Source organism: Athene noctua, chromosome Z (genome assembly GCF_965140245.1).
Source record: "Athene noctua chromosome Z, bAthNoc1.hap1.1, whole genome shotgun sequence".
NCBI lineage: Eukaryota > Metazoa > Chordata > Aves > Strigiformes > Strigidae > Athene > Athene noctua.
The window spans coordinates 16,442,667-16,458,981 of record NC_134077.1 but is presented as its reverse complement, the minus strand read 5'-3'; the positions used below and the strand labels follow the sequence as shown (position 1 = coordinate 16,458,981).

Sequence of the window (16,315 nt, the reverse complement as noted above, 5' to 3'; positions counted from 1 at the left end):
AGTGACTTAAGGTTTTTGCTGTAATCATACTTCTTTTATTGTCAGTGTTTACATTTTTAAGGGCTTAGAGTAGTCCCCGTGTGAGCCATCTATCATACTAAGTAGAATGCATCAAAGGTGCTGATGTAGAATTTGCTTTCTCTTGGTGATATATTGCTATTGTAATTTGAAGGGGTTTTTTCTTCACAAAATAAGCGAAAATAAATGGAAACATGGAAGTTTTTTCAGCCTTCTACTAAATGATCACATACAAATGTAAGGTATAAAAAATGGAAGTGAACAAGAACTGACAGAAAAGAAACAACAAGCAAATTTCTACTAACAGTCACCACTTGTCAGATCTCATTGCTTTATTAGGAGATGACACAAATGTACAACAGTACTTAGACAGTGTTTCAAATGCTGATTCCACACTAGCCTTCCTAGTATGTATGTTCCTTATGCCAGCTTCTCTTTTAAGACTTAGAGGAGCTATGGCTTTTCAGTCCCGTAAACCAGTCTCATGTGCCCAGAGGACAGCTGAACTTAGTGCACTTCTGCGATCAGCTTAAGACTTCACGTTTCAAGTTCAAGTTTCAGTGGTCTTTTGCTACTTTTTTTTTTTTTTTTAAGGAAAATTACTATAGACCTTAGGGTTTACCTGTCAGCTATCATGTGACCTGTGTATCTCCCCCTCTAGTAGGCACCATTAAAGTGCATTGTTTTACAGGTGGTTTTATTTGATGTGCTTGTGAGCCTTGAAATTGGAAAGCATATTTTATGAAGACATCAGAGAGAACAGCCTTTGGTGCTTCAGACACTTCCTCACAGGCTTTCTATTAAAAATACAAGAAATCTTGTCTTTCATCACTAGCTTCTGAAAATACTAAAATTTGCACTGGGTGTGTGTGACTGTTGGAAGCTTATAATCTGGTGAAGGTGATCAACCACTCAATTTTCTACTGGCCGTAAAATGAAATACAAGAATGAGGGAGACATTGCCTTTTTCTGTTTTCCTTCATGATCTCTTGGTGATGGTGAACATTGTCTTAAGCAAGTAACATCTCAGCCGTTTCCTTTGGACCTCCCAGTTCACACCAGGCTGGACCACAAGTCATGGTCCTCATTTCATTCAGTGAAGAACAGCTGCACTTTTTTCCCCAAAAATTAACACATCTTGTATTTTAGATTCTTTCAGGTACACATAAATGTAGCAGAAATCTTTGTCAGTCAGAAAAGTGAAGAGTGAAACCAATTGATAATGGCACCTTTTGATACTGAGATAATGCTACCTACTTCAGCACACCATTTTGTACAATATTACTTCTTACACCCTCATTTTCTGCTGTGATAATAAAAAAATATGTGTTATTTGAACCTCCCAGGCTGTGTTTGATGTGGACAAGAAGAAGGGATTGACCCTTGTGGAAATCTGGGAAGGACTGACAGTGGATGATATCAAGAAAAGCACTGGCTGTGACTTCACAGTAAGTCATTTTACAAACAAATATATTTAGTCTGGTGTCAGAACAAGTATTTTTCACAAATACTTGTCCCATGAAGACTTGCAGACGCAGTAAGTTTCCTCCTTATAGATGAAGGCTGTGTAGATTACTTGTGGAATTTACAATGAAAATAAGATAATTTAGGGCTGATGTAGTGTGGTTATATTGGAAGCATTAGAAGCTGGGAGAAACAGGAGAGATGGAGAAATGACTAAGAGTAAAAGGACAGTGTGGAAAGGGAACTTTTATAATGTTTTGAAGAGAGGAGCTGATTCATACCTGAGAGGTAGACAAATATTTTTTTCCCACTGTATAAGATAGTTTGCCTAATTCTCTGTTCCTAAGTTTTCATGCTGTATTGTAGTGTCCACTCTGTGTTACTAGTGCCAATCAAATGCTCTACTGTTGATTTCTTTGCTTTTTGTCTCCCTTTGTCTTGTACGAATGAAACTTATGCTCTGCATTAATCCAGAAGCCACTGCCTTTTGACCTTCACATTCATTCTTAAGTCTCATTAATGATAACACAAAACTAACTTATTAGTGTAAAGCTGTAGTGCACTAGATTGTAACTCATTCCATATACGTAGTTGATAACATAGAGTTTCTTCATGGCCTTCTCCTACGTGCTCGTTACAAAATATTTTCTTCTGTGTTGTGAAGTCTTTTGGGGCAAGACTTTGGTGAGGACATGGAGTATGACAGTGTACAAATTGTGCTGTAAAAATAGTTGGGGAGTATTTGGTAATGAAATGCAGTTATCTTCCTCTTCGCAGAGTTTGATGGTAGGGCTAGGGCACATAATTGAAAGACTGCAGAGAAGTTAGTATGTGAAAGAGTTTGTTATTAAGGCTTTGAGCATACTATTGGCATTAAGTAAAACTTCATGAGCAATGAACCTGTGGAGTTTCATTAATTTCTTGTGTCTATAAGAGAGCATTTCTGATAACTAAATATGATAGTGTATGTTTTTCTTGTGGAGTTTTGAGTATTTTAAACAAAGAGCTGTTCACTTCTGAAAATGCTTTCATTTATCTGAGAAAAATTTTTCAGTTAAAGATGGGTGACCTGCAACTGCAGAGTGCAGGAAACTGCCACAAAATCACTTTACTCCATTATTAATTTCCCATGTAAAATTTTATGGAAGCCATTATTACTTTTTAATATACAGTCAAAGCAATCTTTCATACTCAGCAGTTCTGTGTGCAAAATAAATTATTCATTCAGTTTATGACTGTGATTTAGGAAAAAAATTTTAAATTTTTAAAAACTTGATAATGTCAAGACTTCTTTTTGTTTGGCTGATCAGCCTGTCAAACAGCTAGCATCCAAAATTAAAACATAAATAGGACCTTGTACATTTGTATCTACTGCAGTCAGTCACTTCAGTTTGTTCTTGCATATTTAATTTGAGGATTAACTTCATGATTAGTTTGAAGGTGCCATGTTTAGTAAGCATTTAGATAGACTGAAACTACAGGAAAAGACTTTTGTTGTCAGAAGACACCAGTCCTTACATGTTCCAAACCTGCTTGTTTGCGAAGAGTTGGTTTCTTTTTGATTCAGGTGACCAATATGTATGCATTTAATTGAGCTTGTATTACTCAAAGTGAAGTCCAGCAGTCTGTGCTCAAGGCAGTGAAAGCAGAAGTGACCAAAGAATTCAGAGAGAGAAATGATAAGCTTAAAATTATGGACTACAAGATTAAGTTCTGCAGCAGCACAGTGGATATGATAGGGCAAGACTATTAGGACCAAGTAAAAGCACCACTCGCTGTCCCTTAGTGCCTTCCTGTAAATGTCATAAAGGAATGGTATAAATTTTAAATCTTCAGGATAGCCTGAAGTGAGCAGTTGATGAGAGATATTGCAACAGTCCATCCACAGTCTAGATTCCTAGGATCTGTCCTACTAGGATGAGGAAGGGACACTTAACAGGCACCATTTCCTAGTTCTCCTGAAAGCAAACTCCAGTGCAGCCTGCTTTGTATGGCTGCCATGGTCATGAAATCACAAGCTGCACTAAAGGACCCATGGACATGAAAGATGTGGATGCTGCTTGGTTTATGCACTTTCATATACTTACCTTGAAATAATGCGGCTTGAATAAATGCTTGCAAAGCTGTGCTTGCTTGCAAAGCATGTACCTCTGCCAAGTATGCGTGGGGGTCAGTGCTACCTACTGATTGGTAGTGCCTGAAATCTTTATAGCGCTGCAGATGGAAGACATGAACCACAATGATTTGTTTATTAAATCTGTGGCATGGAAGAGTACTAGCTCTTCTTTTTTTTCCTTCTCTAAAGAATGTTTCCAGGCCACAGTGACCCAGTCCTCCTCTCACTGAAATCCTTATCCAGACTTCTACTGACATCTGTGACAGAAAGACTGGGTCAGTGTTGTGTCATATTGGACCCTTGATGGCCTGATTTTCATACACAGTGAACACCTGCAGCTTTTTTACTTAGTTTTGGAGTTCAGAATATAGAGATTTGAGTGTGTGATAGGCATTTGTTCAGAAAGCAGCATCCTTGATCCCTTTTTTTCCCCACATTTCAAGACTCTGCCTCAGGTTTCCTTGCAAGATTAACAGGTGTGCTTGTGATTATTTATGTTCACTGAATGAGACATCTTGTTCTTGTTTATATCGGTGACAGGAACTTTAGTGATACTGCATTGCTACAGTAAAAGCAGGTTTTTTGGATTATATGTTTTGCTAGTTTGAAACAGAACTAATGGGTGGAAAATGAGGAGCTGACCCTTTTCTGGCAGCATTTTTCAGTGGATGCAATGAATGATCTGAACTAAAACAAACATCTCTCTAGGTTCATTACAAATGAGATTTTATGGGATGTCTGTACCTTTATGTATAACTATCCTCATGCAGACTGCTCCTTTTTGGAGAGAACTTTATTGCCTGTATGGCTTTCTTTGAGACACATTTGGTTATACAGACCCATTTTCACAGCCTGCTTATTTGGAGAAACATCTCCTAAAGGACATTTGCAACAACAAAATGCCAAGGAAAACGTGATTTAGAGTCAACAATCTTCATTATAGACTAGCATCATATCAAAAATAAACAATTCACCCTTGATTTTACTATGTTGTGAAGACAAAGTGTTGGCTTATCTTCCATGTTTAAATCAGTTTTGCTGTAACCTAGCATATAGATCACCTTGGCAGGTAATCTGTTTGGGCTAATACTGGTTTATGCTGTTGATGAGACCATGACGGAACAGATTGAGAACCATACTTTTGCAGATGTATTTCATTATAAAAATAATCAGGAGAAGTCTGTCTGGGTAAAAAGTCTCCATCCCCTCCTTTTTTTTTTTCCTTAATGTAAAAGCTCAGTTTTACAAAATTATCTTAAAAGATAACATGGATTTTAAGAAAAGCATGTTAAGAAAACATTAGGTAGTTGAATAGCAATTGACTAGTGTGTGTTTAAAAAGAAATTGTCCAAGTTCAAGCTAGTGAGTACAAAATAACAGAGGATATGGTTTTATTTTCTGGAAGTACATTTTACTTTGAGGAAGCAGGTTGTTGTTACAGGATTAAGTCCATTTTTAAATGGGTGTTGTGTTTTCCTGGTCAATCACCCCCACTGAAGAGCCACATTAGGAACAGATTTCTGTACAAAAGCTGATGTAATTGTGGTTTGCTTTTATGTGCAGTTTCAGATAATTGGGCGTTAATAATGTATAAGCAACTTCTGTTATTTTAACAAATTTACTAACACTGGTCATCATTTTTTTTAAGGGGCTGTTTTTACATTTTTGAACTTAACTTGCTTTTGCACACCTGATAAGGTCATTAGAAGTTATTAGGACTCAACATCTTTTGGAATCAGGCTTTGAAAGAACTGCTTGCCATAAAGAAACATAATGAAATAAGCATAGGGCTGTTTGTATAGCTGAAAAGGGTGGTTTAGGTTTGGAAATGAGAGAGTCAACCAGCTTGAGTTGCATGGAGTCCCTGAGGCCATGTGTCCTCTTACCAGTTAAGAGATTGCATACAGTCCTGTCCAGGCAAACTCCTCTCGGTATGCTTACCTGTTCAATGTTAGCAGAGTATTTTGAAACTTCCAAGATAAGATATTCGTCCTGTAAATGAAATAATATTATTAATGTATTGTTCAGGAGGTGCTGTAAGAAAGTAGCAACTCTGTGGTTGTGTACTGTAAAATAGTTTTCATTAAGCACATTCAGCCCTTACCGAATGCTGCACTCTTAGCACAGGGCATTACCAGATTGACTGACTCTAGTGTGGTTTAAAGCAGTGGCCTCAGGGGGCTTTCTGCATTTCAGACTTGATTGCTCCTTGTTTTCCAAGCACAAACCATCTCCTTTGTTACGTTAGCATTTTTCTGCTTATTTAATCACATTTTATTTAGAGCAAACAGTTTTATTTTGGTCCAGTTCTGAGTGGTGCTGGACTCTTGCCACCTCTGTTATCTTCAGCAGGCATTGTGGCGTTTCAGCACTCATGGGGATCAGACCCTTTCTGAGGCAGATAGTGGTACACACAAATGACAGCTGTTAGCATCAGATGTGCAGAAATTACATTTAAAGTAATATGCTCATTCAAATATAAAACACTGGAGGTTTTGATGGCACCAAAATCTACAACAGCAGAAAAACAATAATCTCCTCCCGTAATTGCCTTTTGTCATTATTTGGAGAATACGTATTTTAATGGTGCTATCTTCGTCCTCCAGTTTTTGCTTTTACTTCAATGGAACCATCCCTGCGTAAGGCAGAAATAGGCCTAAATTAAGTGAGGCACATAGGCACTTGGACTCAGAAATGTTGAAACATTTCTGGAACTAGTCCAGGAATTCTGGTGCACTCAGGGAGTTTCTTCAGCTCCTCTACACTTGTACTATTACATCTATTTATTATCCTACTTCATACACAACTTTGAAAAATCAATGAACAGTTTCCATCCACTGGAAACATTTCATTAGCATTTCATACAGTAAACACATTCTTCATGAACTAAGCTTTCCTTGGTGGCTATTCTCATAAGCTTATAAATGATGATATATAGTGGCTGGAGGAAGGATAACAGAAATGTAACTAGTACAGGAAATACAGCCCTGTACCTCTAAAAGAAAGAGGCTTTAATGCTTGGAAAGGCCCTTATATATCATTCTTCCATGAGTTAGCTTGTTCAGTACTGTTAAGTGAAAAAGATGGGATAAGGAGGCAGGAGTGCAGTATATGATGTTTCAGTGGGACACATTAATCAACTAGGAGCCCGATTATTTGTGGAACTGTTTTCATCCTGAACAAGTAAGATCACATGAGTTATTTTTGATCTTCATCCTGGGGCACCTATTTAAGTAGGACTGGGAACAGGAGATATTTGAAGACGCTTGGATCTTCTGTGGAGAGCTTATACTCAGGGTGCTTGTGCAGAACTGTAGTCAAGGTTCAATCAAGTGTTAACCATTGCTACTCTTCAAAGTCTTTTCTGTATTGTTCCCATTTACACCTTCTTTCCTCATCTAGTTTCCTATTTAGGCTTACTGTGTTTTATTTTTGGTCTCATAATATAATATCACTAATCGATTTTTATCAGTATATGGAGTTAAAACCCCCCAAAAAAATACATAAGTAAGTCCTCACACAAAAATGAATGTGAATGGAAAAAGGCAAATTTAAATTAAAAAAGGTAAAATTAGAAGTGTTGAATTATATAATCATCAAACAAATCATCAAAACAAATATATACATATACTGGTTTTGTGGTTTAAACCTGTCTGGCAGCCAAATACCAGCAGCCGCTTGTTCACCTTCCCCTACCTGGGGGATGGGGAAGAGAATTGGAGAAGTAGAGGTAGGGAGACTCATAGGTTGAGATAAAAACAGTTTAATAATTGAATTGAAATAAAATAAACGACTAATAACAGTAATAGAAAGTACAAATGCACAATGTGGTTGCTCACAACCTGCCAGCTGATGCCCAGCCCATTCCCAGCTAGCAGTCCTGGAGAAGCTAAGATCCTGAAACCACAATCTTGAAAAGAAGAACGCTGTCCTTCCCAGCTGACCCTCCTCTATATACTGAGCATGACCTTACATGATATGGAATATTACATTGGCTGATTTGGGTCCAGTGCTCTGGCTCTGCTCCCTCCCAGCTTCTTGTGTACCTGCACACGAACACGACATGGGAAGTTGAAAAGTCCTTGATCTCTTAGCAACAACCAAAAACATCAGTGTGTTATCTCTCATACCAAATCCCATACTGAATCCAAAGTATATCACCATTCTAGATACTAAGTAGAAAAATTCACTCTATCCCAGCTGAAACCAGGACAACTATAGGTACAGTATGTGTTGCAAAATTCAGTTGACTGCTCCAGCATTGACAGACAGCATCCTATCTCCTGGTGCGTAGGGAGGAAAAGCAGAATGAACTCGGCTATTGAGCAAAGAAGGGAAATCATCAGTTTAAGATTCCTTGGTATACTTATTTCAGTACTGCAGTGGCAATTAAATCATGTGTTGAATATAATCTGTTTTGTTGCCTCTACATCATTCAGTGTATTGGTGTGTGAATGCAAGTGGATTAGAAGGTGATGGCTGAAGCTGTTGTCGATCTGCAGCTATCTCTCCTCTTGCTTCCATGGAAAGTACAACCCCACTGTACACAAGCTATGACTATTTATGGGCCAGTGTATTAACTAAGCCATGCTCTATTTTTGAGTTACATTTGTGTGCCATCTTGTACAGCGTATAATTGAGGAGCTGCTTCGATTGAGTTCAGCTATCCCTTCTGCTGGCATCGGGACCCATAGAAGACCATGCAATTAGCAGTAGCAAGTACAGGTTCAGCTGTCCAAGTTTAATCTGCTTGCATTCTTAAATAAATAATCAAACTCAAAATAAATTAAGTTTAGAGGCTGGGTACTAGCACCACACATACACTGTATTCTTGTATCACAAAATTTAGTTGTGGCAGTGTTTATCTCTGAAATACTGCAAACATATCAGCTTATATAAATACAGTGTCTCTAGTCTTCGGTGGCACAGTTGATAGAGGTGGAAGTGAATGTTGGGCTGTACTGCTATATCTGTATGCCAGCTGTTGTGTTTTTTCCCTCCTTTTTACCAGGTTTCGCCAAAACTGATGCCTATGAGGCAGATTTAAAGTGAAATACAGACTGGGCTTAACTTGCCAGAAGGCTTGCTTCCAGATGAAGCTCAGTGAAGAGGAATCAGTGACAGTTTTGCAATTTTCCTGCTCTCTTTTTTTTTTTTTTTCAAAGGGCTTTGTAAGTAGTTTCCAGATAGTTAAATTCATACTGTGACTATCAGCCTAAATTGCATTTTACTTTCATAACATTACCAATTTTAATGGAAGGGTGAATTTATTCCCTAAATAGTGAATAATGTTATACTAAAATGTTAATGAACGTTGTCAAAAAAATGCCTTGTATTCTGTCTGCCAAATACATCTTTTACAGAGATTCAGAAAATGACCATGCAAAACTTATGATTGCCTCTGCTTTTCCTTATGTCATTAAACTTACAAACCACTCCATTGCTCTGGAACTACAGCACTTACCATGTCTATTCTCCTGTAAAGGTGTGGGGTTTGTTTCTGGAGTGCTCTATAGCAAATGTATGCAGCTGTAGAGAGACATCAGAAATACGGACTTCCATTTTCTCAAACCTTTTAATGAATCTGTGAGAAAACTTTTTACCAGTGGAAATAACTGTGTCCTTAGCCCAGAATGCTGGGCTCTCCGTTGGCATTAAGAAGCCTACACTTCCCAAAGTCCAACTCTGACCCCTTCTGTTTAAATCATACAAACTAGAATGGGGCTAGTATGAAGGAGGAAGATTAGAAAGTCTCTGTCCCTGTACAGACAGGTGATATCTGTACAGTTGTCCTGCATGAACTGCTTTTACTCTCCAGATACAATCCTTTTCCCCAGCCCATATTCAAAGGCAAGTGAAGATTGTTTCTGGAGTGAGATCTGTCCTTCCAGTGTTAACATAGAGAAACAGGGAGAATGTTACAGACACTTGGAAGATTCCTTCTGAAGAGAATACAGTTGGTTTAGGGTTAAAGCTGTAAGTTTGCACCATTTACTGATCAAGGCATCGGCAAAAATTAGCGTTTGGAACCCAAACTCATGATACCATAACTAGAATGAATGCCATGAGACAATCAAAATGAAGTCGTTCTCTCATACTGGTTCTGCTATTTGATAAAGATCTTCCTTTCCCTGTTATTAATTACAAAATGACTGTTATTTTTGCAGATAGTTAATATGACAACATTGGATCTCACATCCCAAATCAGCACAATATTTATTATACAGAGCATGAATTGACTGGAAATCCACATTTACCAAAATACAGTGTTCTCTCCAAGTATAATGTTTTCTGTCATTCATATAAATAGGAACACATAAAACACTTCAGTTGAAATTATTCCTGACATGTTTAACATCAGGACTAGAGCAGATTAAGTGATGAAAAACATGCAAAAATGTAGGTGCATAAATAAATATATATATATATGTACCTATCATACATGTGATAAACAGTGTTGGAATATGGTTATGGAAAGGCATTCTAATAATAGGTGGATGAGGTATTCACCATAGTCAGTGTGTGCTGTGGAAGGAATGTAACACATTTCTAGGGAACCAGATAGGAAAATCCTGCAGTATTTATCTTCTGCAATAGTCCTTGTACTGCATTTTTCCACTCTAAAATAAGAAATGCTTCTCTTTCATGGGACAGTTACAAAATTTGTCTTGATCCGCGTATGGGTTTTATAGAAGTAAAACTGGTTCGATTATAGATTATTTTGTTTAGCTGCACTTATTCTAAACAATTTTTAAAATCTTTTGCCAAAACCAGTGTAGGTGATCTTTCTTCCCACAAAGGAATAAACAAAATGCCTTTGTAAGTACCTTTATGCTGGTACAAAAGTACTCCCATAATACTGACTTGTGTGACCTGAATTTATGGGTGGTAGGCCGTTCTGTAGCCTGGATGTGTAGGCAAGATCTGATGCTGAGCCCATGGGAAAGAAACATGTTGTACGAAAACTAGTGCTAATTTTGTAATTAAACATATACAAGTGATTTGGTTGACAAGTAATTTGCAGGCAAGATTTGAGACTACATTGATCAAAGTGGTATCTTAACCTAGGATTAGCACAAGTTCATTTTTACCTGGCTTTAGTTTTTGCCTGTTTTCTCTGTTTAGGTGTATTCCCTATGTTATTCACTCATTCCAGACAAGTTACTTTTTTAAAGTTTGGCCATTTCTATTGCTGTGGAGGTGGACTGAAGTTCTGCTCACAGAGGTTTTGCAGATTAAAAAGTCTCTACATGATAAAAGTTGACTCTTATTTTGGCACAGAATGGAACAGTTTTGGTTTCAGATAGAGCAGCCCAGAGACCTCTTACTCAGTCCATAAAGGCACTTCAGTGACATTTCTGACCCTTGTGGTGCTGTACACAGCAAAAAGTGCCTATCTTTGCCTTCAGGGCCAACGATGGGTGAAAAGCTACTCTGAGGGGATAGGTGTGATGCCTGAAGGTGTCTTGTTCATCATCACTCAAAGCTCCCATAGAGAGTACCCAGAATGGATGCTGGTTTTAGGAGAGGAGTATAAAAAGTAAAACAGGTGAAGGGAGTTACTATTAACTTATCCAGAGGAAAAAAAATAGATATATAAATAGCTCTGGAAGTCTTAAACAAATCTAAAATGAAATGTTGATCTGTTGCTATTACTTATGCTACATTAGTTGTAGGATTGATTAGTTAATTACATTGATCATTTGTTGACATATATAAAGTAGAGAAGTGTCTGAGGGCAGCATCAGGTTTATTCTGCTTCTGCCATAGAACTATGCTTTGCTGGAGTACGCACAGAAGCCATTGTTGTCATTAACATATGGCTGTAAAAAGACTAATGACCTGGTAATGTCTGGGAGTTCAGCACCTTGGTTTCTGAAGCAAAGAATTAGAAGCCAAGTACTCCTGAGTTTCAGCTTTTCCAGGTCTCCACTTACTGTTTTGAGAAATGTCATCTGTGCCCTCTGCCTTGTCTCCTGTTGCTGAAAAAGGGGATGTTTTTCTTGTTTTCTTGCTACCTCACAGAGATGTTGTGAGGAGTAACCAGCTAAGGTCTGTGCAACAGGTGATTTTTTCTCTTTAGCTTGGAGATCACACTTGATCAAGAGTGTGGAAGAGTACTTGAAGACTGTCATACATGCTGGATATTTGAGTTCTGTGTCTTCTCTTATTTGTATCAGTGTTAATGCAAGAGAGCAAAAGTCAATATGGTGCTGAAAACTGGGGAATAAAGGAGAACAGGCTCTCTCCGTATACAACAGTGGTGCAAATGTCTATATGTCACACTTGAATATTTTTATCATGAGGACTGTATTGTGGTAAAATATTGGTATTGTTATGAAACATAACATGTCCACACAAGCTATTTGCAACAAGGTGTGACTCCAATTTTTAAACTGATTAGTAAAGTAGGATTAGAAATTAAAGCACTCCTAAGTATTTCCCTCTCTGTGGACGCAAGCGTTGTTCACAGGTAAGGTATACTCTGAGCACTAGTTGCAATGGTTGGTATTACAGGGACGAGAGCTTCTCGTTCCTCTTTGGTGGTTGATGGTATGTGTGAAGGTTTATTGGGACATTGCTGAGATTATCCTCTGTTTGACAGCACTTCACAAGACAAGGACAGTTGATACTCTTTCTCCCGAATAAGATGATGAGTCTTCAATATTATCACATTGGACTTATTTCACTTTATATTTTACTGACTTTTGTCCCTGAAAAAGCAAAAAAATGAAATACTATAGAAAATGTAGTTGTACTGTAAGCTCTGCAAACTAAATGTCAAAGTCCTTCTATGTATTTGCAAAACAATAAAGTTAAGATTAAAAATCTCAAATTTCATCTATTATTACCATTTTTCATGGTGTTCTGTTCTGCCATTAGGAGCAGTAAAAGATTAGCTCACATTCACACCAGCATGTCACACCTCAGCACACGCGAAAAACTCAAGGTCTTGGCTGAAGGTGGAAGGGACTTGATAAACAGAAATAATGAAGCACAGAACTCAGCTAACAGCTGGATTCTCCATGTTCTCTCTTCTCACTGATGTCTCTGTTGGGTCAATCTCAAACATAATTATCACATTCATTTTCATAATTACTTGTTTTTCAGTCAAGTCAAATAATGGACTACATATGTAGTCCTTAGAGAACTGATTTTTTTACCTTTTGATTAAAACTGCTGTAGAAATGATAGCATTTGAGATGTTAATCATTGATGTTAGTGTGTGGCTGCACTCTGAAAATAGTACTAGATGACACATGAAGACAAATTCCATTAACCACCTGGTGAATGATAAAGTAGATGATTGCAAAGTGATGAAAATGCTTGTCTGTGGGTAGTAGGGTCATCCTTCCATACATGTCATAAGGTTATGAGTAAATATGTCATAGTATCATTTTATCTTCCGTATCATTGTAAAGCAGGTTGATAAATGTGAAGAAAAATGTTTAGCCTCAGAAAAAAGCTTTGATGATTTGCTCTGAGATTAAACTCTGCAGTAATTCATATGCACGGTCAAAATCCAACAGTCTGTCACCCGTGTGAAGGGGAGTACAAGGTAAGTTCTAAAACCACTGAGATAATACATCCGTCTTGCAGCTCTAAAATCCACTCATACAAAGGTAGAAGGTAAAGTTTTTCTCTGACAAGAGGAGAGAGTTGGTTGCAGGCATATCTGAGCAGTTTTGTTATATCTTGTGTATCTTCTGTTGTTGCCTGTGTTACAATATTCCATTGTTTCTTTGATGCACTGCAATATTCTGAGCTCTTCTGTCCCTATCTGTCTGCTACTGTAGGCCACAGTCTTAGCTTTAAATATACCTACACCGCATGATGTGTGGCAGTTTTAATGGAAGAACTTCAAGGGACACTTAGTGGGATTGTAAAGAAATTCCTTTCCTGATTGTATTTACAAAACATCAGATTTTTGAGGCTCCAGCAATGGTAAAAGTAGCTATTGTGTTTGTGTTGTGCGTGGTTCACATATTTTATGTACATATTTAGAAGAAGTGAGAGCTTGGAAGAAATTCTTGCCTTCAAGGCCAATGGGTTCTCCATCTGCCCCACAGTATGTAGATTTTATTTACTGTATTTTATTATTGTACTGGCTTGCAAAAGCAAGTAGGACATTACTTGTTTGTGGGCATAGTAGAGTCTAAATCAAGAATTTCTATTTTCATGCTCTTAAAGCTGTTCCCTGAGCATGCAATCAGAGAAAGCTGTGGTAGATGTTTAGACTGCAGCTGCTGCTTTCGGGCACTGACGCTGCTGCTGTTGCACAGGGTGAGAAGTGCTGCCCTCAGTGCACTGCAGATCACTTCGTTTGTCACAGGCCTGTGCCTGTTTGACATTCTCAAGCTGGTCTCCATCCACCTGACTGCTGAAAGGTCTCACCAAGTGTGTAGGTTTGTGCAGTTTTCAACACAGAAGTGGCACAGCCGCAGCTCCTTCAAACAGTGGCAACGATGCTTCTTTCCCTGTATTAACTCAGCAAGGAGAGTGTGAAGTTTCAGTCCCTGGCTCTGTCCAGGAAGATTCAAAGCACATTTCCGTGTTCCAGGAAAGCACCTAACCCACCACACTGTGGGGTGAGCTGGGAGAGACCGCTGTTTTGGGGGGAAATCTGAAAGGATCGCAAGGCCTGCAAGGCTGTGAATAAAGAAGTCAAGAAGGAGCAGGAGACGGTCAGATACCATGTAAGTCATTCACCCAGCAGCTGCAAGGTCTGAATTATCCTTTGAAGAATGGTGCTTTTTTAACACAGACTTTAAACTATGTAAGCAACTTGCTTCCCCTCCTTGCTGGCTCCCCTGCATGTAGGCAGCTACCTGCATTAAGCCAGGTGTTTCTGGGCACAGAATCACAGAATCAACTAGGTTGGAAAGGATCTTGAGGATCATCTTGTCTAACCGTTAACCTAGCACTGACAGTTCTCAACTACACCATATCCCTAAGTGCTACTGACCAACAAAAACGTAGGCACCTAGAGAACTGGCAGATCAGGCAGTATGGTGCTCTGGCACCTCAGTGGGGTACAAAGTGGGATTTTCCCTTTTAAAATTGGATTGTCTAAATAACATTCTGTTGTAGGTGCCTATGTCAATTTCTTTTAATTTTTGGATAAGTTTCTGAATATTCTCTTTGGTTCTGTCAGCTGGAAAGTATGTAACACATAGGTAGAAAACCTTTTTAGCTGGAAAGTATGTAACACATAGGTAGAAAATCTTTTTAATTAAATTAAAAGGGAATTAAAAACTTTTGTAAATGCAGGGAAAACATGTTACAGGAAAAACAAAAACTGCAGCCAGGAGGAAAATCAGTTTTCATAATCTGAGCAAAAGCAATGTGAAAAGCAAATTTAGACATTACCCCAAAAAAAGAAAGGCAAGCCAAAGAAAAAACACATTGGTACCACCTACAGAAAGTATACATTCATTCCAGGACTAATTCAATCTCATCTGTTTAGGCAGTGAGTGCATAAAGACCGTAAATTGGGTCTGGTGGCATATCCTGCAAAGTTGTGCTTCCCCCATCCCTTTGGAAAATCTGTCTGCATGAGCAATTAGTGCTTTCTCTCAGATCTGTCCAAGAATAAAGAAAGTTCTGTGAGCCTATAGCAGACAAAGTTGTCTTGTCCAATAAATATCCCTAAAAATACAAACTTTAAAGCTATAACCTGGCACTCTGGCTTGCTAGTCATTGCCGTCTAGTTCCATCTTGTATTTGTTCCAATAAAACCCATAACCTGTGCTGTCCTCCTGGCATCCTGCTGATCCTAGAGGAGTAACACCCCTTCCCAAGGAAGACTGCTCAAATTTCAGCAGTTTTCCTCTTGCCTGGGCTTGTTACTGGGTGAAGACGAGGAGATAGAAGTGTGTGTCCATGTGTTGGCTGAGCCATGGCAGCAGGGGAACTGAGACCAGAAGAGCAGAGCTGGTGTGCACTACGCTCTGCTGGTGGCTGCGGGGGAGCACTGCTCGATCTGGCTCCTCTCAGCCAAAATGTGGCTGTGATGGATGGTGTGGGCAGAGATGGTGCTGGGGAATGGCACAGTTACAGAGCTACTGCTGAGCAACTGGTGAGCATCACCACGTCTGGTTTGCTGGCCTGTTTCTAATGCACTGATACTCATGCACTTCCTGCTGGGCAAAAAAAAAATGCATGGCATGTTCTTCTCTTTGTTTTTAATTTCATTTTAATTTGGAGATCACATGGATGCTTGTGTTTGAAAAATGAAAATTATGCATCCCTGTGAAGTGGACATGTCTTCACAGAATCACAGAACTGTCTAGGTTGGAAAAGATCTTGAAGATCACCCAGTCCAACCATCAACCCAACATTAACAGTTCCCAACTACACCATATCCCTCAGCACTATGTTGACTCAACTCTTAAACACCTCCAGGGATGGGGACTCCACCACTGCCCTGGGCAGCCCATTCCAACGCCTGACAACCCCTTCTGGAAAGAAATGCTTCCTGATATCCAGTCTAAACCTTCCCTGGTGCAACTTGAGGCCATTCCCTCTTGTCCTATCACTTAGTAGCGAGGTGAGTGTTGGTCTCTTTTCCCAAGTAGCAAGTGATAGGATGAGAGGAAATGGCCTAAAGTTGCAGCAGGGAAGGTTTAGATTGGATATTAGGAAGAATTTATTCACTGAAAGGGTTGTCAAGCACTGGAACAGGCTGCCCAGGAAAGTGATTCAGTTACCATACCT

The 16,315-nt window shown here is 38.8% G+C and overlaps 1 protein-coding gene across 2 annotated transcripts in view; it reads left to right on the top strand.

Annotated features, from left to right (window-relative positions):
- OXCT1 (3-oxoacid CoA-transferase 1) overlaps positions 1 to 12,434 on the top strand; it is a 100,431-nt gene extending 87,997 nt beyond the window's left edge. For both annotated transcript variants that reach the window (XM_074933080.1, XM_074933079.1), the window contains exons 16-17: positions 1,365 to 1,466; positions 8,610 to 12,434. In XM_074933080.1, the coding sequence (XP_074789181.1) occupies positions 1,365 to 1,466; positions 8,610 to 8,645 (138 nt within the window). In that variant the 3' untranslated portion in view covers positions 8,646 to 12,434. The remainder of the gene's footprint in view (positions 1 to 1,364; positions 1,467 to 8,609) is intronic.
- The last annotated feature ends 3,881 nt before the right edge of the window (positions 12,435 to 16,315 follow it).